The following is a 27,674-nucleotide window of genomic DNA, read 5'->3' as shown; positions in this document are numbered from 1 at the left end:
GTTATTCACACTTGATTAGGCCGTTTGTCCAGAAATATCTGTCAGTCGAATGTACTTCATGAATTGACTATCCGTGAGTTTCATAAATCTCTCGTCGTGTATCGATAGAGTTTAAATTGTTTATAATATCGAATGCTGTAGAGCGAGAGATTGACACTGGATTTTAAAACATTTAACGAATAATAGCAGATACCTTTAAATAAACAGCTTGAATTTTAATGATAACTGTTTGACATATGTAAGACACAATTGTGTAAAGTCATAATTATACGTATATCAGATATTGTCATATACTTTAGATTAGATATTTATCTGTTTTTGTTCAGCTAAAGGAAAATACATAAAATCGACTTTATAATTTGTTCTGTTGTTCTCTCTATCTTTCACAATAATCTATATAAGAAATTAAAAAGCTATAAAAATTTGTCTATCTTAGCTGTGATTTTTCAAGTCAATATCTTCTTTATACTTATCTTTTTGCATTTTCTTAATCCTGTTATCTAAGCCGATTAAACTTGCGGGTTTAACAAATAATACAGAAGAAAGTTTTATTTAGTCTTCATTGTATATCGTTTATGTAGTTTTTGAAGTTAACTGTCGAAGATTTCTTCAAAGTTTTCTCATCATATTAAAGAGGCTAATTATTGTTTATGATAAATTTGTTTTCTTTTACGTCCTATGTACTTCAATTGCAAGTACATTAAATATTTTGCTTAACTATTTTTGAACAGTTGACAAACCATTTGTTATTGCAAGAATGTTCCGTTCTCCGCTTTAAATAAAAGTGACTTAATTACAAAGTAAGATTCTTTAATTAAACCGTTACGTCAGCTCACTGTTTTCTTGGTCGAAAGAAGTGTATCCAGCCGCGAGAATAAATGCATGTAATGAGTAAAATCAGAAGCGCGTCCAACAGTGTACAAGATTCTCTCTTAATACATAATTTAGCAAAAACTTTAAATGCTATTCTGCTATTTTCTGTCTTGATTTAATTCACGTAAAATAATTTATTTTAATGTAATATTCGTTACTTTCAGACAGAGAAGGGGGCGAGGGAGGGTGATAAAACGATAATATACCGCGACGGAATAATATAGGTGAAAAATAACGAATATTCTACAACGAGCTGCGCGAGAATTAGACTCAAAAGACACGGTTATTACGTTTTTCTTGCTGACGTAAAAAGGAATTTTGCAAGAAATAATCTGCGCTCCGCTACGCAGCAGAGCGACGCAGAGCTTTGAGAAACAAACACGGTGTACTTTGTAACGAAGCGTATCGCACACCATGGACCACGGGACCAGAGAGGTACGTAAAACGCGTTACTGCAAAGTGCATTGTTTGTTTCGCGGGGCTTGTCGTGTCTTGTGGACCGTGCGGAATAGCGTGCGAGGGGAGGGGGAAGGGTTGGAAGGGGGTAGAAGAGCTTTACACACCCTGCGCAAAACACGAAACCGGACGAGATAACGAAGAATGCTTCAAATTGTTCCGTCGAACGTCATTTTTCAAAAATCTCAGATAATTCTAACTCGCACTTTCTCTCCTATTAACGTTCTATTTTTTTAATCTCTGCTTTTACTCTCTCTCTCTCTCTCTGCATATCATTAATTCAAAACGAGCTTATTTCTACTCTCCTCTCGCGCGGAAAAAATGAGATCTGCGTCGCGAAAAAAAAATGTAAGAAGCGAAAATATCTGAAACTATACATCAGATGCCTAAAAAGATTTCTTTTTGCAGTAGATATTTATAATCTACTATGATATTACATACGATGTCATCTAGCGAGGCTTTTGCGTACTGTTTGGATAAAATGGCTTTTACGCTCGTGCATAAAAGGGTTGCAGAGGGTTGAAAATCCCTTTAGAGGATGCAATAATTTTGAGCTAAAAATACAGAGAACAAAACTCATATGAAGGCATCCAAAGTAAATCCTATATTCATATATATCAGTAGCTTCTTGTAGAAAGCACACAAACGTCTGAATATTCTAGATATTTTTTTTTATCCACGCAAAAACACGCACACGATTACATATAATTTTCTAAACATCAAATCTTATTTTATATAAAAGTATGGGAAAAGAGGGAAAATGATATAATTTAGTTTTAAAATTTATTGTTTTCAATTTCTCGCGTTATTTATTTTCCCTGCAAGGGTAGCAGCGTGAAAAAAATAGCAGTACCATATAAAATCAATATTTAACAAAGATCATACCGAACAAAGTATTATATCACACGTCAAAAGGAGAGGAGCGTAAAGAAAAATGATGAGCCGCGCCCGCACACTGGATCAAGTTTACCACGGGAATGCATTACGGTCATTTTTATGAAGACGGTCACCATCAATTCGCGTGGGAGCTGGTCATGGCTGGGCACAAGAGGGATAGGATTTAAGTACGGAAAGATGAAGGGGTTGAAAATCTCGCCACCGCAGAGCGTGGCACGGATAGATCATACATCATTCCTTTGCGCGGAGAACGGAGCTTCTTCCGCGTATCCTTCTGGCCCGCCTATCTACCATCCGCTCTCTGTCCTACCCTCCTTCGCTCTTTCCCCTCTCTTTCTCTCGCCCCTTCATCGTGCTTTCCCGTTGTCCATTTACCCTTCCGAGCGTCTCAGGCCGGTTCGCGCAACATGCCATTCTTCAAGCAACCCATCCGCCGCCGCACTGTGTACGTGCGTGCTTTCTCGTTGGTTTGCGGGGCCGCCTTGGAAACGTGGCATTTACGAGATTCTCGTGAAAACTCTGTTAAGCGGCTTGAGCGGCAGACTACGGCGTGTTCTCGGGCATGCTTGTACGTGCAAACGTTTCCGCCCCGTTGGAAGGATGACGCCTCTCTAGACCCGCGGCTTTGCTTGGAAACTGAAAAATCGCTCATCGGATCACACCACACCATACACAGACACATACGAGGAGAAAGGCGCGCGCGGAATTGTAACACCCCTTACGACAATCTTGCTCTATTATCTACAGCTCGAGTGAGAACTGTAACGAAAAAATAAACATTTTACGCCGTTATTAATAGTCCTGTAAAACACAGGAACTGTTCTTAACCGCGCGTTCTCATCTCATCTCATCTTATTTTGAGTATGCATGCGAAAATTTCTTCTCCACATACACCTGTGACACCTTCCGTGACACGTCACCAACGCGACCACGCGTAATCGTTTGATCTCGCTACACAACAAGAGACGGTTATAGCGCACGACGCGATTAATGGCGTAGCGTACCGCATAAAGGAAAGTGTCAAGACGCCCGCGATTATCGTTTCCCTCCCCCCGTAATTGTTGGTATTGCGCTTATATATATTCATCATGTAGCCGACTCAAACAATGGAATTAATTATAAAGCCTGTTTCAGATAACCGCATCCCCAGCCACTAGCTAGGGAGTTCCCTAGCTTTGGCTATGCTCTTTAAGCAAAGCGCTTTGAACGCGTGCGGAAACCGGCTACGGCAAGGAAATCAGCGCGACATGAGAAAGTCATAACGTCAGTATCAAAGTAAGTAGCTAATTACAATATGGCTGTGGGGCATCGTGGATATAATAGATGTGTTTATATGAGCTTTGTATAGCTAGCAAATTATTCCTAAAATATGATTTCCATATCTCTTGTAATATATCATTGGGTCGCCATCGTTACCAAAATATTTCTCAAGATTATAATTATTATTATACTTCCCTCTTGAATTCTCACTTTGTCTCTAGGTTTGTTATTATGATAATAAATAATTATTTGTAATAAATACTTTTCTTTTATTACAATATAATTATTTATTAATTAAAAGTGTATAAATAAAAAATGACAAGTAATATTTGCTCATGCTAGTAAGAGATACAAGAATCTATATTAGCAAATATAGTCATAAAAATTATTTAACGATTACTAACATATCGGGTAACAGCATAAAAACCTGATAAGATGTTTTATTTATAAACATTATATCATCATCTTTGCATCTCTCTCTCATGATTTTGTCAATTCTCATGTTAAAAATATGTCAGTGATGTTGGAGCTCCGCGATGATATCAGTATTTATGCGAGCTTAATAATAATTATCCGATATTACGACTAAAATTACAATATGTAACTGGGTACCAGCCAAACGGATTTAATTATTTACAATAACTATAATAATTATGCTCGTATTACGTTTTGACGTTTAAATATTCCAAATAACGAAAGGTTGCACGTCATATAATATTGGCCGCTTCGAATATTTACCGAAAAGCATTTGAAATAATAGTTATATACGGGGTGTATCGTAAATTGTGATACAAGCGAAATAGAGAGATGATTCTTTATGTAAATACAAATCGAAAATGTAGAATGAAATGTTTTCAAACAAAATTTCGTTTTCGAGAAAATCGTTTTTGAAGATTCATTTATATGTGTGAATTTGACAAACAAGAATCGGATCTTACTTTACACACGATTATTTTGTATTTATAAACATCATGATCCATCATATCATGTGATTCAGTATAAGTCAAAGTAATATAATATGTTTTAATATAAAATGCATTTATTTCCTTAAATTATAAATTACTAAATATATCGCTTGTCACATCTCTTGTCATACGAAACAATATTGCTTGAAGAATTAAAAATGCGAGAAAAGAATTAAAAATATCATGTATCGTGCTGGTATAAATAAAATTGAGATAATTCTTCATGTAAATACAAGTTGAAAATGTGGAATAAAATTTTTCATATAAGACTTCATTTTCAAAAAACTTTGGAAATCCGTCGAATACATTTGACGAATAATAATACGAAACTGCGTATTACAGATCTTGTTAGACACAACTATTTTTATTTTTATTTGTAAACAATTAATTGTAAACTGATTGTTTACAAATGCTCTGTAATATGCAGTTTCGTATTATTATTCGTCAAATGTATTCGACGGATTTACAGAGTTTTTTGAAAATGAAGTCTTGTATGAAAAATTTTATTCCACATTTTCAACTTGTATTTACATGAAGAATTATCTCCATTTTATTTATACCACGATTTACGATATCCCCTATATTCGAGGCATGGATTTTTATAAACGTAATCGCAATTCGAATAAATCTCACTCTCGATATTTTAGATCTTTTAAAATTGTTTTTAAGACTAATTTTAAAGAGTAATTGATCTTTTTTTTTTAAACTTAGTAACGTTAAAAAATTTTTAGAAATTTTCTGTTATTTGTAAATTCAGCATCATTGAAAATAAAATTCTTTAAGCCGCACAAGATTCTAAATATACGTGTATGAGTATTTTATTAGAGGTTTCTAAAACAACTTCGCTGTATTCCACCAGTAGTTACGCAATCAATAAACTAATTTTTGATGTACAAATACATTTGTGACTTCAAACAACTTGTCTTATATCGCAGTATATTTTTCTTTTGCACAACTACTATTCGCATAAAGTCGACATAGTAAGCATATAAATGTAAACAAAGAATTATTAATTTAATTTCTAGGCAATCAGTGCATTATAAAAATGAAATGCACATAAAAATCTATAACGAATTCGGAATTATAACTTTATATTGTAGGTATATATTGCGATATTGTGTGAGGTCATGAAACTATATATTTGTCGCTGTACCTAATTCTTCGAGAACAATTTCCGTAGCTTCAAAGAGTTTGCTCCCTTCCCTCCCTCCCCCTTCATTCCCCACCAGCCAGCAGACGTGCCATATATTTTGTCGCTGGCAGATCCGGCCTCTCCTACGTAGAGATACAAAGGACAAAACTCGGCGGATCGAAACGCGCTAAAGTTAAATCGCCGAGGCCGGAGGCAGGAACGAGCGATAAATCCTCCAACCCCGAAAGTACCGTGTGCGAAACTTTTCGAAAGGGTATAGAGGAAAACGCGCACGATAGAGCTAGGGGGCGGGGGAGGAGGAAATTCCATCGTTATAACGACGTCGCCATCTTAAATCGACTACTAATCCGCGAAAGTACGTAAACCATTCTTGTAGGAGGGATAAAAATCGCGCACGATCCCCCGCTGGTTTCGATTAGGGGATGAGAATGTCTCAGAGACGGGCTCGGGCTTTGAGAAAGTTATAATGCGAGATCGCGAACAAGGATTGTGGGAAAACACGGAGAGAGAAAGAGGGACGGAAGGGTGAAAGGGCGAAAGGGGAGTGAGATACCGTCCCTCGGGGATCGCTTTCGCCCTAATCGTTCGCGTCTTTAACCTCGATTGCTGGTAACCCACGCGATCGTTACCCCACATGTTTCTTCGCTCTCCCGCTTTCTGTGGCACTTAGACTTTTTAGTTTACACAACATTTCATGATGGCCGATACCGCGAAGTAGAAGAAGGAGAAAAAGGAAGTGAGCTAAAAGTTTCCGTGATGTACTACATCAATAGAGCGTGTTCGGTTAGGGGCGAAAATTTAATCTGTGAAATATGTTAATCTCGAAGAAATATTATGCATCAGTTATGCAGTCTAAAATAATATCAGAAATATAAATAAAATTCTATAATATTTACACAGAGAAAATTTTACAGTACAAATTACAAAGTAATTAAAAATTACCATAAAAATTGTAAATTTAATTATGATTAAATATGATTGTGCATTCGTCTTGTATCAAAATATTTGAGAATAATTACTAATAATTATTAATGTTAGTATATGTTCCACGATTTTTAAATTCATACTTTAGTCTTTTCTCCGTGTATTTTTTCTAATCGATATAATAATAACTTTTGCTCTCCAGTCAGATGACTCGTCTGATTAAGAATTCCACGAAACTGACTGATTTTTGTTAAAAAATCGCGAAACGAAGAGTACAATGCAAAGAAAGTCGACGGTCTGGAAAGAAGGACCGATCGGATAGTGGTCGCTGGCATAAGGAGCAGCAAGCCATGAGTTACGAGGACTCGGCAGGAGAAAGAGCAAAGTGGTGGGGTGAGGCGTGTGGCGTTGTTTACCCTTTATTTATGACGAAAGTTTGGCCAGATTTCACGAAAGCACAACCCCGAGGTCGGTTAAAGCGTGCAGCCTCGGTCACGGGGGGTCGCGTGGGGAGACCGACGGAGAAATTGTAGGGTCGAGGTAGCGGAACGAGACTCTCTGGTGCGAGTGCCGCGAGAAGAGAGAAGAGGGATAGAGATAAAGAGAAACCGGGGGTAGGTATATGCGGCGAGGCCTCTCATGTGCGGTTATTCGTTAATGTCATTCCGCGCGCCTCGTGTCTAGCAAGCTGTCTAATTCGAAGACGCTAATTTTCGCACGTGTAAAGTTTTCACGCGCGACCACCGCTTTTATCATCTCTCGCACATTTAGGAACGTTATTTATTTATACACTCCCTTTCCCTTGATCTCTCATATAATTTACTCTTTTTTATTCGACTAAGGTAATAAAAATGTATATATACATGTTTTGATGTTGAATATCTCTCTCGTCAGTGAAATCAGGGCCAACAACTTTTTCGCGATACTTTAATATTCAGGACATCGACTTTCTTTGCAGGTGCGTTTCGCAGACTCCTCTTTCACGTTCACTTTCACGTTCATCTGGTACGATGCAGAAAATAAAAACGATCGGACGAATAAGAAAATATTCGGTCGGACACTTTACTGATTATCGTTACAAATTTAAATTAAATAGTTGATTTAATTAAATCAAAGAACGAACAAAATTATGATTACATCGACGTGATTTCTTCTAGCGTTTTTTTCACGGAATATTTTTTTTTTTTTTTTTTTACACCTGCGAGCACGTTTTTTCACGCATGTTAATTTACGACGTGTAAACGGACGTTCAATTATCTATCTATATATAGGAAAACAGTCTTAAATATATCTAACGACATGGTTAAACACCGGTCGGGAGAATTATCCCTCGAAACGTCGAAGAGCGGACGTAATTGGTCACGTGTTTCGCGGAATCCAATCGGAGGTGAAGTGGTCCTTGATCGAGCGCGTGTGCTAATTGGGAGCGCAATTAAAAGCGTCGGTACGTACGTGTCGTCGCGAAAGCGAAATACGACGCGCTCTCGCCCATCAAAATGAAACGCAGGCTCGCACGTGCAATAAAGAAAGGAGAGAGGCCAATGTGAGAGAGACAGAGAAAGGGGGAGAAAGAGGGACAGATGGTGGTTGATGCGTGCAAGTGGAGAAGAAAAAGAAAGAAATGGAGAAAAGCAAGAACGCCGCCACCGCCGCCGATTAATTGAGTCTGCCTGACACGAGAACCGAAAACAAAACGTGTCAGCGGGTCGGTTGTGTCACCCTCCTCCTCTCCCTCCCGGTGTCTGTTGCACTCGAGTGCATCGCGAGAACGGAGTAGTCAGTCGTCACCTCTCACCCTTCCACTCCCTTTCAATTATCCGTCTGTCTCGTGTCGATAAGCGCCTCGGTCTATTTGTTTATTTTTCTTTCTTTTTTTGTTCACGCATGCATTTTCCATTAATTAATACGACGTTAATACTTCGTTGTGTTGCCTCGCGTCCATCAATTTTTCTTTATGCTATAGACGACAAAGCAGCCGTTTACGACACGTCAACGTGTCAACGAAGAGAAATTTAACGTTAAACATCAGTTTATATTTGAAGATATATGCACAGCTTATCATGTAATCCTAAAAGATTAATTTTAATATGGGGGGAGATAAACGCGAACGTTTATTTAAAAATATTGGACTTTTTCTTCTCCGTACGTGAAAACGCGTCGCGTAAATTTATAAAATAATATTCACTATCTCCTTGTTTCGCGCGTTGGAGCCATCGAAGATTTCTTTTGTTTATATCGACAGGCGCGTATTGTCACCTTTTCCGCGGCTTTTCCGTTAAAACTACTTCCGTAGAAATGCTCCTGGGCAGAGGGAGAGAGAGAAATAGAGAAAGCGAGAGAGGGTAGGAAAGTTCAGCGGTAGAAATTGCGTTGTATTCTCGCATCGGGGCAGTTTCCGTGAACGAGGAAATTGCGGCGCATAGCCGTGCATCCTAAATATTTACCTGCCTCTCGCCGTTACACCGCGCGCAAATATTCCATTTGCGACCGTGAAAACACGCGCGCGAGTCGAGCTTCTACGAGGCCCGTGTCGTTGCGATACTCGAGACGGATTCAATGATGCCGTTGACGTCAGAATGTCATAGAGCGGCAGCATCAACCGACGATAGGCGAAAATGTTATTTCGCCCGTTCTCCGCAAATTACTTTTATCCTCGAGCGGAAACGGTACGGTACAGGTAACGTGAAAGGCGGGGTATATCCTGACATATATTGCGCTATCTTAGATGTACTCTCCGATTACCGTTACGTTAGGTTCAGCCTCACGGGCTATAGCTCGATCGACTTGTCTATTGAAGCGAATCGCGCATAAACGCAGACACTTGACGATATATATATATGTGTGAAACACTATTATAATATATTTAGGGAAGGTATTCTGCGAAACCGCCCAGTCGCGCACAAGTGATTTCGTGTCGATTATATATATGTAGAGGTGCACGTGACGTTGAATTCACCGACAGCGGTATGAGTTAGCGCGCTCCTAATGAAAGCCCTTTGCCCACAATAGTGCGACGCCAGCAGCAAGTTTGTACTACGCGAGGGGCGCAATTCGTACGGTTACTTTGAAGAATATCTCAAGTCGGACAAAGTTTCGGGCCAAGCCCGGGACCGTTGGCCCGGGCCAACGGTCAAATTAATGTGCAAACTTCAACGGTAATAGTTGTTTCCCTCGGAGGTCTTAACTATCGAGTGTGGATCGCCAAACTCGCTCTCTCCTCCCCTACCCACCCCTTCAGGCAAGTTCATTAAATGCCGCGGTACATGTTATGAGCTTCTTTGTGTCGTGATCTCGCGATAGCGAATTCTAAGCAGGCGGATTTTGCCGGCCCGTTTTGCGATGCTGAGGACACGCTAATTTTCGCGCTAATTTCCCTGGCGAAACTTTAGGCCACGTACAAGGTGACAGACGTGTGTGGGAAGGATAATGGTAGAGGAGAAGGTAATAGCAAGGGAATCTCTCTCTCGCTCTTCGACCCGGATATATCTGGATATGCACAATACATGAATGTAATCCGAGAGTAGATGCTGTTCCAACGTAAATAAGCGCGCGGAGCATAATTCATATACCCTCTATGACATAGAGGTACATACATATACATAATATATCTTCAATTTGCATTTCAGCTATATACACATATTAATTATTAGTAATAATGCGCATTCAGAGAAAATTAATAGTCTTGATCGCGGAATTAACGCGATAACGAAGTTAATTGTAATTATTTTTGCAAAGGGATAAAAATCTTAAAGAGACTTATTATAAGTTAATTTATCCGTAACGCGGGATCTCTCTTTCCTCGACAAATGTGGACAAAAATTAAAAGCAAACGAATGTGGAAAATACGGGAAAAACCATTATTGTATATAAATACCTATAATGCACTCGCTTTTTAAAAAGTTCAAGCTAATATTAATTACTTGCCGTAATTAAATTTAATAGAGACTTTATACCGCGACAAGCTTGGTAAGGTATCGCTCTTGCTACTGGGCTACATAATGTCCAGCGTAACCGGATCACGAAGGAGGAGAATGTTCTTCTGCCTGTGTTCGTGTTCGCTTGAAACAGAGATTCCCAACTGATGTTTCGCGAACCTTTAACGAGTTCATAAATATATTCCGAGCGATCCGAGAAGTTAACACTTACATCATTCGAGATATATTTAGCAATAAATAATGTACATGCAGAGGTACTTCCAACTTTTTAATTAATCGTAATTTTAGATAAAATTAGATTGATCGTGATAGTGATAAATATACATGAAATAAAGTATAGAGAAAAATATTTTAAAAAATTTCTTTAAATTGATAGAAAATGAAATAAAAATTTATAATTTATATATACACATACAAAAGTATCGACAGTGATTAAGTTCTTTAATTTTACTTTGTAGCTTGTTTAAATTTTCTTATTTGATTCTTTTATAAATTATTTGACAAATTTTTAAGCAAAAATTCAATTAACGAATTACAAGTTATCTTTTATTCCTAACTTTTTGATGCTTAATATTAAATAGTTCCGCGAAAAAAAGTATAAACTTTAGTAAGATTTTAGTCCACCCTATTTAAAAAGAAATCTTCCCGATACAATTTCTTTTTTTCTCTTTCCTTAAACTACATATGTAAAACTGGTTTTTTAAAAATTCAAATAAAAATATCGCATTAAGAGAAGTTGGAAACCGCTGCTGCTCTAAAGCAAGAGGAATAGATCAGAAAGAGGTGGCTATAGACAAGAAGCGAGCACTATGTTGCCTGAAGGCAAGCAGGTGCGCAGCATCCTATCGCTTCTCCTCAGCGACGACGCTTGCTCAACTAGCGAATCTGTCCGCTTCGTGTATGCATGCCGTCTCCGTAAGAAGATGCTTGACCACAACCGAGATCATATTATAGGACTGGCTTTTATGAAAAGGGACACTTGAGTTTAGGGAAATCGAGTCGCACGAAATATGAAATAATTAATAATCGAAAATAATAATCGATTAATAATCTATTTACGTTATAAATGTTTTTTAATTTATATAATAAATATTTTCATTTAGCAGCTTTAATAAAAGATAAAATTATTTTTATAGATGAGAATATCGATCTAATCATATTTGATGTTTTTCAATTTTTTTTCTTATTATTATTCGGTGATGGGTGTGTTTAAAGAATATATATTTCGCAGATATCTTTTTTTCTTTGTTTTTCTGTTAAATTTACAAAAAGATTACGAAGTAAGGCACTTTTTTATAGCGAACATTTGGAGAATGATATCGATAATATTGAATTATAACCGGAAATGCGTTTCCAGTGATCTAATGGTATAAAGATTGTTTTGTAAAGAGCGAAACATGGATTGCGATGGGTAGAACCTTTGAAAGTGCTACTTTATGCGAATATTATTATATATGCATTTTAGCTGAAATTTCAATATCGTTGTAGAGGCATTCACATAAATGAAACAACGTAATGTGTGAACTTACTGTGGTCATTCGAAACCTGTAAAACCGGCTAAGACGGCTTAGCAAGAGCGTAATGGTGGCTCGTTGTCGAGAAACTCGCTCGTCGAAAGGTTTCAATGGTAATACGATCACGATCTTTTCCACAAAATGTGAGTTCGTATCGTGGATAAATTGGTGACAATACGGCTAACGTAGACTAGCATTCCTGCGCACTCTGATGGGAAATGGAACCGCATTTCCATATTGTGAAATCAAATAAAAAAAAATATTTTTTATTTGATTTTTATTAATATTTAATTTAATTTATATATATATATATATATATATATTTATTTATTTCTGATATATTTGTCGTCTCGATGATCGCGAGGAGTCTTTTCACTTTTAGCTCGAAGAGCATTGAAAGAACATCTTTCGAGGAAAGTAAATTTTTTTTAGAATAAAAAAATGTTAAACCAAAATTAAAATCATAAATTATTAATATGTTGTACATTGTAGATGTTACAAGAACCGGATACGATAATATATTTCGATGCATATTATTTTTCGTTTCTCGATACGCAAAGAGAAATGAATCCTCTCTCTTTCTCTCGCTCTCCTTTACATTTCTACCTCTGTTTATCGCCGTGAAGGAATCTGAGCACAACCGACAAACGGCGATCGTCGATTGTACCATGGAGAAGCTGGCGCAAGTCGGTCCAGGTGCATTCTCTGCTGCGGGAAACCGCAAACACCGATGCAGCAGTTTTACCACGCGCACGAAAGAAAGAACGAAAGGGGGAAGTGTAAGGGCGACACGAAGAGAGAACCAGGGAAGGCAGGACGTGAAGAAAAAGGAGAGAGATGTATATATATATATATATACCTGCCTATCTACACCGCAGAAAACAAAAGCAGCGTAATCGTGCACCCTCCCGAATAAAAAAAAAAATTACCGAGATAGATATCTAAGGCGCGCAAACTTTTAATGAATTAGGAAGACAAGCTAATCCATCGTCGCCGGACGCTTACGTGATGCATTAAAAATGCTTATTCAGCACTTCTCTTTCTTCCGAGGGAGATCCGTAATGTAGTAACAATAGAGTGTGGCGCTTCGCGTCCTCCCTTGTGTTCTTTTTTTCCCTATTTATGTTTCTGCTGAAGCAATCGCGCTCGCAATAAAATCTAACGCACCATTTAATTCTTGTGTCACAATATGCGCGGATTGATATATCTTTATCTCGTTGAATTGATAAAAATGTCGACAAAGATACCTGACGATAACTATAATGAACCGTAAAAATACGATAAATGTGCGCTAAATCAACGGATCAATAAATCGAAATGATATAAAGCGTATCGCGACGGACGTTGAATAATTTCGATATATTAATCAGTTATCTTTATTTATCTTTTGCAAGAGACGGAGGGAGATTGTTGGATTGTGTTTATCTTCGAACCGCCTCTCTCTGAACCTCGGCTGTACCTTCGCGCTGATTTCGCTGCGCTAACAGGTTCCACGGTCAGTCGGAGACGGCAAATTAGCCGCTGGACGAAGCGGGGTTGAGAAGAGAGAGAGCAGGCAGATGCAGGATTCTTGGCAGGGTCAAACCTCCCGGCCATCTTCTGATGCCGCTTATACCTCGCCCGGGCCCTTCTCCGCTTCTGTTGCCGGCTGCTCTCCTCTACTTCTTCTCTCTTCTCCTCCGTGGCAAAAAATCTGCGTACATGTGCACACAAAGAGACCCGTGGAATAAGAGGGCGAGGTAGATTGAGGAGCTTGAGAAGGTGGGGTTTATACGCAGGTCGGCAGGTAGGTAAAGATACGCGCGGCGGCAACCGGTTCTCTCCCCTCGCAGACTCCGAGATACAGGTTCCCAAAACCGGTCCAGGCCAGATCGCGAGTCGGTGATCGCGTGTTGCTCGCGTGGCCGGACGCAGCCGAGGCTCGGCGGAAGCGCCCGAGTTCGAACATTACACAAATTGCACCATTATGTGTAATGGGTCTAGAAAAAAATGCAGGATAGAGATCGAGATGCCGGATGATGAGCGGGATACCTGCAGCGTGGCAGATCGAGAGAAAGAGAGAGAGAGAGAGAGAGAGAGAGAGAGAATGAAGTCACATGGACAATTAAAATTTCATGAATCTTTGAAATATATTCGAATCGTTCCCATTTTCAATTCGATACTAAAAAAGCGATCGTCTTGAATTTGTTCTCGTAAACCCGTGCAAAGATTCGAGATGTTCTATCAATTCAAGTATATGTACACAATACTTCAATCTTTCAAAAGATTTCCCAGATACGACAATTTCTCAACTCATACAATTGGATCTGTGTCACCCTTTTCATAGAATTATGCTTATAAATATATCTATTGATAGATCTATAGATCTATAGAACTATTCTCTCGCAAAACACACGTATTATACATATAATACACAGAGTAAATTTTCTCTTAGAATTTACCCTAAAAGTCATGGTAATCGTGGAACAATATGGTATAAGGAAAGAATTTATGAGAATTTCTTTGATTAATATTTATCAATAAAAATAATAATATCTATTACAATATAAAATATAAAATATGTTTGATTAATTTTACTATTCAGTTTAGTAAAATTAATCAAACATGTTTTATATTTTATTGTGATATTATTTTTATTGTGATAACTATTAATCAGAGAAATTCTCATAAAATTCTTTCCATACAATATTGTCCCACGATTACAATGATTTTCAGAGTAAATTCTAAGAGAAAATTCTCTCAGTGTACTAGAACAACACAAGCGCGCGCCGTTCCTCAATTTTATATAAAAAAAATGACATTTTTATATAAAGTTTGTTTAAACTTGATTAATATTTTTTGACAGAAATCAGCTGATTAAAGCGTTAATTTGCTAATTAAATTTTAAAATAATAATATGTTATAAAAGAGTAAAATAGTAATATGTTATAAATAATATGTTATAATACCTTATCTACGATTAATATTTTTTGACAGAAATCAGCTGATTTCTGTCAAAAAATATTATTCGAGTTTAAAGTATTATAATATATTATTTACAACACTATTATTTTAATTTTTATAACATATTAATTTAAAATTTAATTAGCAAATTAACGCATTAATCAGCTGATTTCTGTCAAAAATTATTAATCAAGTTTAAACAAATTTTATATAAAAATATCATTCTTTTTTATATAAAATCGAGAAATAGTGCGCGCGTAGCGCATGCTTGTGTTGTTCTAGTTATGTAAAAAAGAATAAAATTTTCCACAAGACATCAATGTATACGGCGCTGCAAGTCTATTGCATTATAATAAATTTCTTCACTTCTATTTGTGTTTCTTTTCGGAATATATAATTTCGAAATATATATATTAAGAAGAATATCTACAGGAATTTGTCACAAAGAGACAAAATGTTTGTGTTTCATAATAGATGGATTTCGAGATTGCACATATTGGCTATTTCTATAGTTGCTTAATTGTTTAAATATTTTTTCTGTCCGCATAATTAAAGAAATTAATGCGCAAGTATAATATAATGCGAACTAGTTCTATAATGCGAAATAGTTCAGTTTTCAGTATGCAAGTTAAATTTTCAATATTTATCTTGTTTGAAAAATCAACTTTTTGTTAACTAACTGCGATCAATCTATCAATAACAGTTCCATATGGACATAGAAATTGATCGATCAAACATTTTAAATTATAAAACATTCGTAATATAAATTTATCGTAAAAGTATGAATTAAAATAATGAATTGTGTGTTCAATAGTTTCAATAGTTTAGGAACGAAAAATCGACATTACTTTTTTTCGCTACTTGGAGATTGAGCAATTATTTTTATATATAAATTTGATATTATAAAAAAGAGAGCAACACTTTGGATGATTTAGTAAAAGATCTGGCTTATCAACCATAAAAAATTACTGATATATATTCTAAATAAAATTGGTAACAAAATAAAAAAAATAAAAAAGCAATTAAGTGTTATTCAAAATAAGGATTTTATCATTTAATTTCTTAAATCTTTTTTTATATAAAGTTAACATATAATTTCTTAACTCTTTTTTTCGGAATTGCGCTCTAGTTAATTTCTGGTGATTAATCTAGATATGTAGATAATGTTATATATGTATACATGCCATACACTCACCAATACGATGCGCAGTAGCTGAGCTCTATAGTACAAAGCGTTGATCTGTAACATATAAAAAAACACAATTTATATGTATACAAAATAGTTTTCAAAATAATACCTGAAAAAGTTAATAATGCGCAATTAAACTTTTATTCGTACCGTAAAATATATTTAATAAAATTACGTCATAAAAACTATTAAACTTTTTAATTCTTTTTTAGATCTAAATTTATATAAAATTTAATAAAATTTAATTTTTAAAAAGTTAAATAATTATAAATTGTATAAACAATATTAAAATTATACATATACATACATACATACATACATACATACATACATACATACATATATATATTTATATATAATAAATTTTTTCTTTATAAATTATCTAATTATAACAAAGTTTAATGTAATAATTTTTTTTATTTTTCTGTAAATTACCTTAACGATCCATATTTATTTTTTTCTCAATTTTTTTTTAAATTTTATTTTAAATTCTTAATATTAACTTATTTTAAACTTTATTTTAATAAAAATTTAAACAATATATTTATATATATATAAATATATTGTTTAAATTTTTATTAAAATAAAGTTTAAAATAAGTTAATATTAAGAACTTAGAATAAAATAAAAAAATAATTTAAGAAAAAAAAAAATATGGATATATATGTATATATATATAATTATAAATAAATTATGTATATAAATTATATAAATATATTTATTTATATATTTATATAATATTATATAAATTTGTTTGAATTATAACCTCCTTACCGCATGGTTGCTCCGCCGTTGCCCGATGCCTCCCCGGGCCCGGGCTTCCACGTCCTCGTCCTTCTCCTTTTTTGTTCGTACTTATAGCGTCTTTTTGGCACTTACACAGCACACGCTCGCGAAAATTCAATCACACGCGCGCATTAATCAGCAAAATAAAATAATCGCACGACAATTTGAACGACACTCCCGACGTAAATACGTTAACCGTACGCGACTCTACACGGCACTTCCGATTTTAATCGCGCGATACTTCGTGCGGAACTCCCGACATTATTCGTACGTGACTTTTCATACTTCGGCACTCCCGCTTTTAATCGTACGCATACTTTACGCGCTTTTGTTAATTATATGCAACGTATATTTGAACATCACGCGATAATTATAATTGAACGAAGTTACGATCCACGCGACAATTATAATAATTAAACGAAGCTACGATCTGCGCGGCGCGACGCACCAAGTTTACGCGGGATGTCGCCGCAGTGGTGCCAACTGTCTAATTAGAAACTATCAGTCTTTCGCGATTAATCGATCATTGAAAAGATCGATTAATCGCGATCGATTAACATAGAGCGACTTGCCGCGTATTTTGTTATATATATATATATATATATATATATATTTATAATTTTTATTATATACTATTATTTTAAAATTTAATTAATAAATTATTAATTTTTTAAATAATTATATGTTATAGAAATTAAAATAATATGTTTTAAATAATGTGTCATAATTCTTTCATCTCGATTAATACTTTTAACAGTTATCAGCTGATTTCTGTCAAAAAATATTAATCGTGGTTAAAGTATTATAACATATTACTTACAAAACAGCTGAAATTTAAAGGGTATTAATACTTTGAATTTTTTTTAGGTATAATATGCATGGGAGAGAAACGCAGCAGCACATCTCGCCAATGTATCTCACCGGAATCATCCGCAACGCTCCACCATAATTTTCTGCAATATAGTGCCATATCCTCTCTCCCTGATGTATTGTAACTGGTATCCTATCGAATCAAGCAGGTGGCTCGACAGGCTCCCTTATATTTTGACGATTAGTTCTGGACCGAGCTTCTTCTCGAAGGACAGACTCCACTCTACCGCAACACCTTTCTCTTAACCAGGGCCGCAGCTTAATACGTAATACTTCTCACTGGAATAAATAATATTAAATTTCAGAAATACATTCGATATCCTTAAAAGTTTTACAAAATAAATCGTGAAAAAATACCAGCTCGTTCTCTCTCTCTTCGTTAAATTTAACTTGCAATAGCCGTTCTAACGATTTAATTATTAATGTCGAAATCGCATTAATTGTGCTCTTCTTGATTATTTCTTCAGTCTCGTGTATTAAAATATACTGCTGCAAATAATTCGATCACATCATTAAACAATTCTGTAATTTGACCTGAATAACAAGTGAAAAAATAAAATATCGCATTTTACGAATCATTTAAAGAAAATATCTAAAACATCAGATATCTTCAAAATAATAGAACTTGAAATCGATAGAAGCGACTCTCTAATCGTTTCGAAAAGTACATTTTACATTAAATTTTACGGCTCGACGATTGAATTTTTACAGCATCGCACTAATGTGACATATATTGATGTGACATCTCACATTAAATTATCAAAATTTAAATAATATTATACATACATATGTATATTGTCTTAGGATCATCGCATCACCTACTTATGGCAGAGTTTTGAAATCATTTGAAAACGATTTTTCTTAATGAAAATGTTAAAAGCAGTTGTCATTTTTTGCAAGTTTTCAATTTTTGTCATTATATATCTTTGTAATTATTTGTAAGCCCCTTAAATTAAAATTTTATTAAAGTAAACTCTATCTAACATTAACTGAAGAATGTAGTTTTGGAAAAATCTTTTAACTTTATAAAATTTAGTTTACGAAAGCTCTTTCTTGACTCGCTTATAACTCGCAAATTATTGATGTTTCAACATTTTCACTGAGAAAGAAATTGTCTCCAAATGATCTCAGAAGAATCTGACATCAGCAGGTGGCGCGGTGACCCTGAAATACCCTGTATGTATGTATGTGTGTGTGTGTGTTGAGTATACATACATACAATAATTACATAAAATAAATGTTGTTATTCGATATATCAAATAAATTTTTAGAGTTCTAAAGTAAAGTAAATAATATCTACTATTATATATATATTATATATATATATATATATATATATATATATATATATATTATGTTTAACTTGAGATATTATCACGAGTCTTCTAGGTGTTTTTGTTCTTTACATTTTCTTCACAACAACAATTTGCAGTCTTTTCTTTAAATTAATTATAAAAGAAATTAAATTAATTATAAATATATAATATTATAATTTGTACAAGATTTGCTGTCAATAGAACTAACATTATAAACGCGCATTGTTTCTTTAAAAGTTTTATAAAATTATTCTAAAGTAACAGAACCTTTGTAAGATCTCGCTTAATATTAAAGAGCTTAAAGAGATTGAAATCTCTAATAGATAACAAATGGATTTTTAATCTCCTAATGGATTTGCCAGGAATCTGGGAGATTATCGAACGCGTTTCTTGGTGGAATTCCTCCTACCATCGACTGTGCGTCCCTGGAAAAACGAGACAGCCGCCGGTCATCCTGGTTGCGGCGTTGGCCGCCGGGTCGACCGGACCCCGACGTCGACGATGTAGCCTGTGCGTGCACTTGCCGCGAGGGAAAGGTGGATGGCCGCGACCTTGATGCGCGTGGTTCTCGCGTGCCCGAACCCTCACGAAGCATCACGAGGACGGCCGAAGCTGAGGATCAACGTCTGTGTATGTATGTATATGTGGTTGTTAAATTATCTCTCGCTCTCCTCCCTGTGATCACCTCCTCTCTTCTCTTCCAACTTTTCCTTTAGAGCGTTCCTTTATACAGCTTCCTATCCCCTTCTCTACACGTCGCGCGCGCTTCATCTTTTTCTTAGCTCTCCTCCTCGCAAAGGTACGCACTCACACACATGTAGACTATATATGTGAGATCTCACGGAAGCTGGAACGACTATTGCTACGCTCAACTCTTGAGCTCCGGTGCTAGTTCTACTAGATGAGACCGGTATCTCAACTTAACCAACCAGTCATCCGAGGCAACCAGTGTCTCTCAACGCGTTATCGATGTGTCCCGATAATATCGCTCGAATGTTTCCTAAATTGCAATTTTAGACGCATGCTTTGAGCGTTTTATCTTGAGAATTACATATATATTGTTGAAAACGTTATGTTTGTTTTCCAAGTTCATTGATTTATTACATATATTAGTATTTTATCTTTTAATTTTCTGTCATGACGAAATTTTCTATGAAATCCGCGTACGCAAGATTATGCTTTGCATTTTCAATAAGAATAATATCGAATTTATTTTATATATATTGACGATGTATAAATATCTTGTAATTTGTCGGACAAACACTTTGTGAAAGATGCATTATGTCTATATGTATACTGGAAATGTGAAGACTTTGTTTTAGAGACAGAAAGATGCTTATAATATACTCATTTTACATGTACGTGTGTATTTATCTGTAATTTTTCAAAAAATTTTTAGAATATTATGATATAAATGTGTTTTATATACACTTGACAATATAATTACTAATTACCTTTATAAGGCTTATCAAGGCTCAATCAAAATATAACAAAACTTTGAACCACCTCTCATTAATTAGAATTTGTTAATGAAATTTATAATTTATTACAAAAAGTTCTGTATCTTTTTGTTGTCTATAATAAAATCTTCTTTCTAGGAAAGTAAATTCAATCGTCGTAGCTCGGTATGACAGGTTGCCTATAAATCAGGAGTAAAAGTTTGTGATCTTCTAACGTGTGAAAATAAATCTATTCTAGATTTCTATCCGAAATATTAGACTACAATAGATTGCTTGAATGAAAATGAGTATAACATAGTTAGCAAAAATAACAAAAATATATATGCAAATAAATTATTAGTGAGGATTCATGCATTTCATTTAAACAATCTTTAACAAGTCTGCAATCGATAATTTACATTAAAAAATGATCAAAGTCAAAGCATTGTTTTTAGAAAGCATATTTTTAGAAAAGCTATAGGATTGATTAATATAGATGGATATAATTATTAAGCTCTCTATAGGATAGATTAATATAGATATTAAAGGAGATAAATGTCGTATATACTATAGAAAATAAAAAATATATTTCTTATTTTAATAACTTTTCCAATAATATTCTAATATTCTTCACTAATCGATTAAGTCAATATTAACTCATTACTCAATTAGCTCGCTACTTGAAGATTCAGTAGTTGTGGAAAGTTCTTGAATATAGCTCTGTCCTGCCTTAATAGACTTTTCTTTTTCATCTTTCTCTTCATCTTTTTTCTCCTCATCTGTTTTAAGTGATATATTTGATATTTTAGATGATTTTTTATAATCTTTATACAAAAATCGTACAAGTGAATTTGACATATTGTAAAATAACTTACAATCACTATTAGTCTTAGGCTCAGTATCATCTTCTATATCATTTTTATCATAAAATTCGCTATCTTCGTCCATATATTCTTCTTCATTTTCAAGATGTAAATATGACAATGTACACACAAGTGTTATGAAAAACAAGATTGTACCAATGCCAACAATGGCCGATAGAATTGGCCAATAAAACATCCAATAACGTAGTCCTGATAAGTGAGCATTTATCATGAGGTTAGCAGAATAAAATTCTATGTGTCTTGATTGGATTTCGATAAAAATAATTGTTACTGGATGATTCTGGAATATATAAATTTGTCAACATATATTATAAAATATCTGTAAAGCTGTAATTAAATCGTAAAGAAAAAATTCTAAAAGAGAAAGAAGAGTTAAAAGAGAAACTATTACCTGATCCTCTTCAAAGTTACTGAACAATTCAAGAATAACATTTTGTTTCTCTTCAATGTTTCCAAAAATCATCATGGGAGAAAATGTAAGAGTAGTAAGCGTATGTAATAGTGTACTACGATAATGTAACATAGCTGATTTACATGTATGGTCTACAAGGTATCCATCACGACTCCGCAACTGAGCGCACACCATAAACATACCTGAAAAAAATTAATTTTTTATAAAAAACAATATTTCATCAATAATATATATACTCATATAGAAACTTTACCAAGCTCTTTGTTGGCTGGTGACTCTGGCATTTCTAGACGCAGATTCACTTTATATGGCTGACCAACCATTAAAAGTTGCTGCTTCTTAGTCAATTTTACTTGAGCTTGCGGAAAGCTGCATATTCCTTTTTCTTCGTCGCATGATCTAAAATCAAACCAATAGTAAGCTCAAATAATTCAATTCTATTCAGTTAAATTATTTCACTTAATTCAATTAAATTATTATCTGAATTTTATATTAATTTACAAAGACAGGCATTAGAAATACTATTCTATTATTATTATTATTCTACACATCTTAGTAAAGCAACCTTTGCTCACTCTTTTTGAAATCTGAAAAATATATGTCTGTGTGTTTCATCCATTATTACGTTACATTATACTGTTTAACGTATAAAATAGAACTTACTTGAAATTCATATTTACAGGCCGCACATACGACATACTCGGCATATAGGCATAGTAAAAGGCTGTATAAAGAAATATGGATAACCAAATTATGAGAATAGCACTAATAATAATAACACCGCCGCGGAAAACCGTATCTTTGGCAGACTGCACGCTTTTCCTGGTTGTCTTCCGTACGTTGAACCATTTTTTCGCGATATTATTTAAGAATCGCGAGATCATCATTTTGCGCGCGATCACCTCCAAAGTCACATACAAAAATCACCTCCAGAGGATATCAGTTGCTTGTTCGACCTCCGATATTACATAACAATAGATTAAATTGTTTCATTCGATTGGAGTCCCAAATCCTTGTTTCTCAAAATTTTTTAAAATTTATATTTTAATGCGCACATTGGATATTGTTTACATTTAAGAAATCTTCAAGTCATCGAGGACGTGACTGGAAATAACGAATGACTGACGATGACTCGTGTATTTGACATTGCAAAGATAATTGTCCGCCCAATATCTTCGAAAATTATACGGATATATCAACAAAGTGTTTTTATAACTTCGCGCTTGTCACAAACATTCGAAAGGTTATAAACGAAGGAATGTATGTATGTACACATGGTTCGAGCACGTATTATGTCATCTTCTAGAGAGTCGTCCATCTTCCAAATCTGTCCTCCCGTGATAAAGAGATAAGTCCCCAGATGGCGCGAATAGTACTATACTAGGGATATTTTTCCTCTGTTATAGGGGGCGTGCACATCGCACCGAGATGTGAAGAATTTTTTTTTTTTTTACATTGGCAACCCTGAATTCGAAACTTTGCGTTTCCGTTGCACGATAACGCCATTAAGATCAAGTCGGAGGTCCTCGAATATGCCTGGGACATCTTTGACTTTCTTTCACCGTGAGTTTATTTTTATTTTATGTTAGAATATGATTGTTATGCATAGACTGTTGCTATTTTGTATCTGAATCATCACAGATGGATATTGTTGAATTACTCATTTGTTTAATATCGAGTCGGACCCTAAATCAAATCTTGAAATTCGAATTTGGTCACTAAATTATATTCCTTGTACTTGATTCTGAAGAGAATCAAAATTCGAATCGAGATTTTAATCGTATATACTTAATTCTTGCCGAAATGTATTTCTCTATAATCTATAATAATAACTTTAACGATTTATCAAGGGTTGTCATAAAATTATCATTTCTATAGAAATACTTTTGAAATCGTTTCTAAGAAACATTCGTAAAGAATTACATGTTTTTTTTTTCATAAACGCACATTATGTCTAAATAATATATACGTGCGTCACCACTGTCAATCATGTCGAAAAATAAATAGTTAATGTTGCCTCAGAGCTATGTTTGAGAACAAGAAATCTTTTATTTTTTATCTTATTTCGAAAAATACTTTTATCCTATTTCAATTCAAATTAAAGTATAATCAAGTCGAGATTATCGAAATCTGGTACACAATTTTGAAATATAAATTGAATCTTTTCTCAGCTCTATTCTAATTTTAAGATTTGGAGTATATTTCTTAAGAAATCTCGAAGAAAAATCTCTTTTCTAATGTTCTATATGTTATATAATTTCAGACAAGGACGTAGAATGGATGAGTAGAGAGATGTGTGAATTCCTTTGAAACCTTGGACTCAAGGACGCGATTATCTTCGAGAAATCACATGTAAGAATGTTAGAAAGCAGTAATGATGTCCTGACCTTTATTTACCTATACATGCATTAACCTATGCTATTCATGTGCATCAATTATCATCATCGTTCTAATGATCTTTTAATCCTTGGTAGCGCTTTGCATAATGTTTTCACTACTCGCTATTTTATCTTTGGTAGATGAATAATTACGAAATAGATCTTCCTCTTCCCGGAAATAATCCCGCAATTGATCCAACTTTGTGCAGTGCTCTTCTGCAAATTATATTAATAAATATTAATTAATTTTTGGAATTATAACATTACTTTTATATAGAAAAGGAATGTTTAAAAAATTATAGAAAAAATAATTCTTATAGTAAATTCTTACAACATCCCAAAAGAATATATTAAGTTTAGCTTCTGCAAATATTTTGTAATTATATATACATATATAGGTATATTTACTATGAAGATTTACGACAGAGTCCAATTCTCCATTATAATCTTTCGGCAGACATTCGGGCGATATAACAGAATATATTTCGGAGATGTCACCAGTATGAATATGAAGCTAGAACATAAAATAAAAATAAAAATTAACTTTTTTATACAGCTGATCACGTCGAATGAGATCACAAATTTTAATTAATTCACCAAATTAGTATAAAAATTCGAATACGAGTGCAAATTTTTGACGATAAGCGTATACATGTTATGTAAATCTACTATTATTTACGATTCGCATGACTTTGATCGAGTTACAAAATTTCCAAGTTAAAATAATCGGCAGCTAAGAATAGCTTAGTGATAACTCTTCTTTCTTCATTTATAATTCAAAATTTATAATTACAGATTGCAATCGGTCGAGTTAAAGTCGATGAAAAAAAAGAGTCGAAAGTCACTGTACCGATTCGTAGAGTTCTCTCTTCATGAACGGCCTGATGAGAGCGAGGACTTTGTCCATGAACCAGACCGCGTTCACCACATGAATGCCCTTGAGTCTGACCGGCATAGCTTCCTGGAGGTACTCAAAGAACCAGCGAATACTACTTATCGACAGCTTGGTCAAGTGACCGAGTCCCACGCCTTGCATATCGAAGAGGAACACATATCCCGGCGAGCAACCATCCGTGTAGAGACTGGCATCAATAGACATCAGCAGCAGCTTGATGCCATCATTAAATTTGTATTGTGAAGGCCGTGTATCTGCCAGGCGATGATAAATTATCCGAGAACCGTTTCGATCTGGCTTGGGAAGCCCTACAAAGTCCCTACAAGGTAAGGAATTAAAGTTACTTTTAGTTATTTTTAGTTTAAAGTATATTTTTATCTATAGTTTAAACAATTCCATTCTTAAAGATAGACATGCAAAGTCCAAATGTCATTATTGTCCGCGATAATTTCAATGCTAATTGATTGTTTTGTTGCATATTGCAATTATATTTAGATTTCAATTATATGCTGTGAGCAAGAAATCGTATGTTTTAACAGTTTGAATATTAAAAGAGTGTATTAATAGCACAATGCAAAAATGTTTATTTATTAAGGACGTGTAATTAATTTTTTTATATACAAGTATATATACTTGTATTAATATAATATATTTTATTATATTATAAATATATTATATAATAGTCATATATATTTTTATTTTTATTTGATATAATGTTATTAAAAGTAGAAAAATAATGTATTTTTTATATTTTCTTCTGGAATTATTTTTGCAGTTTTTCCTCGGTGATATCAAGTGTAATACGCTGTAGTTGCACAACGCGGAAAAATTGCAACAATGAAAAAAAAAACTAATGCAGCCGTAAGCACAAATCGTGCAATTTGTATACAGGATATGAAATAAGAAGCGAGACGCAGATTGAAAGAGAGGAAAAGGCATCACCGAAAGATATAGAAATCATATGATATACATTCCACATAAATAAACGCGATGCCATCGATTGGAATAAGGTTTGTAAAAAAATTTTTTTATTAAACAGCTCGCACTGGATTAACGATTTGCATAAATGAATGCTAATTATCTTCGTAAAATAATACATCATGATTATTCAACAACGCGAGAGTTTATATTATATACATATATAATAAGAAAAACTAAAAGAATGTCTTATTTACGTATTTAATAAGAAAACAACTCTGCTCTTTTTATGCTGATTCACGTACAATTAATTAAAAAAGATTGATTAAGATCAATAAGAGCGTACAAAGCTTTCAAAGAATGCTGCAGATACTCGCGCCTGGGATCTCTGTCGTGAAAAAATTCCGGGATTGCGGCGCGCATTTTATAATAAGCATGCATGCATCGTTTCGTAGCCGCCAAATCAAAGTAACAACTGTGCGCGAATAATGCCAATTGCTCTTCGGGAATTTTCGGCAGTTCTCGATCATCCGCCCACTTTTGCAGACTCTTCAAAAGCTCGTCCGTGATCTCCGGATATTTCTTTCGCGAGTCGTCGATTGTATGGCCGAACTTCATCCTATGAAAAAGAAATCTTAAAAATAATTCCATTAAATATTTTACAGAGAAATAATCTATCGAAATTGACAGCGTTTCTTTTCTCTCAACATTAATACGAAAGATAATTAGACGACCAAAAATTCGCGGAATATAAAATCGAATAGGTGTTGACTGTGGTGTCTATAGGTTCTCCGGATAATGAGACTTTCACCACAAACGTAAGAATTGTGTCGCATACGAGTAGTTGATATGTTCCTTTGCTCGAGTTGCATCATAGTAATTATTTGTAATTATATACAATTATATACGTTCTCTATTCATAATTAAAATTATTTTTTCCTGTACTTTACCGTTAAAAATATTGCAATATTGAATTCAGCATATTATTTGCAAAGTTATTCGCAATGCATATAACGGCATTATTTTCGATATAAAATAAAATTTTTAATCACAAAAATATAGTTAAGTAAATAATAAGTTTTACAAATGGAAATATACATATATATATATTTTTTTTTAGTAAGATGATTTTAATACGCGAGTTATATTAAACAATTTTCTTTTCAAATACCTGAAAATCAAGAAACGTCGTTGTCGAAGATCGCGCTGGATGTTCAAAAGCAATCAATCAAAATGTTCGCGTAAAAACAGTTTTTCCATTAGAGTGATGTTGACACATTCATTTCACGCACGTTTCAACAGTCAATTTCTTCCTTGTTTCCTAATGCACTACTTTATATTGCATTTAAAACTGTATTCTCTTAATATGTGTTTACATACATCATTATCATATCATTATCTTATATCTTATCATTATCTTATTTTTTGATTATATAGAATATCAATATATGTATATTAAATACATATATATCAGAAGATATAATAAGATAATGATAAGATGAAGAAAGATATGATATAAATGAAGAAAATATATAAATACATATATATATTTTTTTTATTTGTCCATTCTCGACGAAATTAACACGCGTACTACAGTCGACACTTTCAAGGATTGAATACGCCGCGCAACTGTGCGGTTCTCGCTTTGACACGCGCCGCCGACAATC

The 27,674-nt window shown here is 34.2% G+C and overlaps 3 protein-coding genes and 1 long non-coding RNA gene across 13 annotated transcripts in view; 1 reads left to right on the top strand and 3 right to left on the bottom strand.

Moving 5' to 3' along the window:
• LOC145939671 (irregular chiasm C-roughest protein) overlaps positions 1-17,425 on the bottom strand; it is a 201,450-nt gene extending 184,025 nt beyond the window's left edge. Inside the window, exons 1-2 of the mRNA XM_083044154.1 lie at positions 16,884-17,425; positions 16,116-16,160 (exon numbers count right to left, since the gene is read on the bottom strand). Of these exons, the coding sequence (XP_082900280.1) occupies positions 16,116-16,160; positions 16,884-16,888 (50 nt within the window). The 5' untranslated portion in view covers positions 16,889-17,425. The remainder of the gene's footprint in view (positions 1-16,115; positions 16,161-16,883) is intronic.
• On the top strand, positions 30-19,723 carry LOC145939678 (uncharacterized). Its single transcript, XR_014425871.1, has 5 exons — positions 30-73; positions 1,038-1,308; positions 3,361-3,501; positions 17,763-18,031; positions 19,444-19,723. It is a non-coding gene; the product is annotated as an uncharacterized LOC145939678 (long non-coding RNA).
• On the bottom strand, positions 17,901-23,119 carry Seipin (lipid droplet biogenesis associated protein seipin). Of its 5 annotated transcripts, XR_014425868.1 has the most exons (7): positions 22,480-23,115; positions 22,070-22,215; positions 21,796-21,998; positions 21,396-21,684; positions 21,185-21,299; positions 18,123-18,254; positions 17,901-18,044 (listed from the first exon to the last, which is right to left on the bottom strand). XR_014425868.1 is itself a non-coding variant. In XM_083044160.1 (6 exons), exons 1-6 carry the CDS (start codon positions 22,701-22,703, stop codon positions 18,008-18,010), a joined length of 1,014 nt encoding a protein of 337 aa, XP_082900286.1. In that variant the 5' UTR covers positions 22,704-23,115; the 3' UTR covers positions 17,993-18,007. The 5 variants fall into 5 exon arrangements, 4 of the variants coding, with proteins under 4 accessions (XP_082900286.1, XP_082900288.1, XP_082900287.1 ...); XM_083044160.1 differs by lacking the exon at positions 18,123-18,254 and having other exon boundaries at positions 17,993-18,044; XM_083044162.1 differs by lacking the exon at positions 17,901-18,044 and having other exon boundaries at positions 18,227-18,251.
• Positions 23,120-24,170: 1,051 nt separating this feature from the next.
• On the bottom strand, positions 24,171-27,674 carry LOC145939676 (alpha-tocopherol transfer protein-like). Of its 6 annotated transcripts, none has more exons than XM_083044164.1 (6): positions 27,548-27,674; positions 27,179-27,367; positions 26,354-26,626; positions 25,045-25,408; positions 24,603-24,708; positions 24,171-24,410 (listed from the first exon to the last, which is right to left on the bottom strand). In XM_083044164.1, exons 3-6 carry the CDS (start codon positions 26,623-26,625, stop codon positions 24,277-24,279), a joined length of 876 nt encoding a protein of 291 aa, XP_082900290.1. In that variant the 5' UTR covers position 26,626; positions 27,179-27,367; positions 27,548-27,674; the 3' UTR covers positions 24,171-24,276. The 6 variants fall into 6 exon arrangements, with proteins under 6 accessions (XP_082900290.1, XP_082900291.1, XP_082900292.1 ...); XM_083044165.1 differs by having other exon boundaries at positions 27,179-27,358; XM_083044166.1 differs by having other exon boundaries at positions 27,179-27,339.

The sequence above is a fragment of the Prenolepis imparis genome, unplaced genomic scaffold, assembly GCF_030444845.1.
Source record: "Prenolepis imparis isolate NDT839.2.m4 unplaced genomic scaffold, iyPreImpa1.0 SCAF_8, whole genome shotgun sequence".
Classification (NCBI taxonomy): domain Eukaryota; kingdom Metazoa; phylum Arthropoda; class Insecta; order Hymenoptera; family Formicidae; genus Prenolepis; species Prenolepis imparis.
The sequence above is the reverse complement of the archived record's forward strand: the minus strand, read 5'-3'. Positions and strand labels throughout refer to the sequence as shown.

Excerpts from the sequence above, each read along its gene's own strand:
- Seipin (XM_083044159.1), bottom strand. The coding sequence starts at position 22,703 with ATGATGATCTCGCGATTCTTAAATAATATCGCGAAAAAATGGTTCAAC. Across the intron at positions 22,216-22,479 it reads CCTGTAAATATGAATTTCAA|ATCATGCGACGAAGAAAAAG; the intron begins GTAAGTTCTATT and ends GTTTGATTTTAG. Across the intron at positions 21,999-22,069 it reads ACCAGCCAACAAAGAGCTTG|GTATGTTTATGGTGTGCGCT; the intron begins GTAAAGTTTCTA and ends AATTTTTTTCAG.
- LOC145939676 (XM_083044164.1), bottom strand. The coding sequence starts at position 26,625 with ATGAAGTTCGGCCATACAATCGACGACTCGCGAAAGAAATATCCGGAG. Across the intron at positions 24,709-25,044 it reads AGAGAGAACTCTACGAATCG|CTTCATATTCATACTGGTGA; the intron begins GTACAGTGACTT and ends TTTATGTTCTAG. Across the intron at positions 24,411-24,602 it reads CTCTGTCGTAAATCTTCATA|AAGAGCACTGCACAAAGTTG; the intron begins GTAAATATACCT and ends TATAATTTGCAG.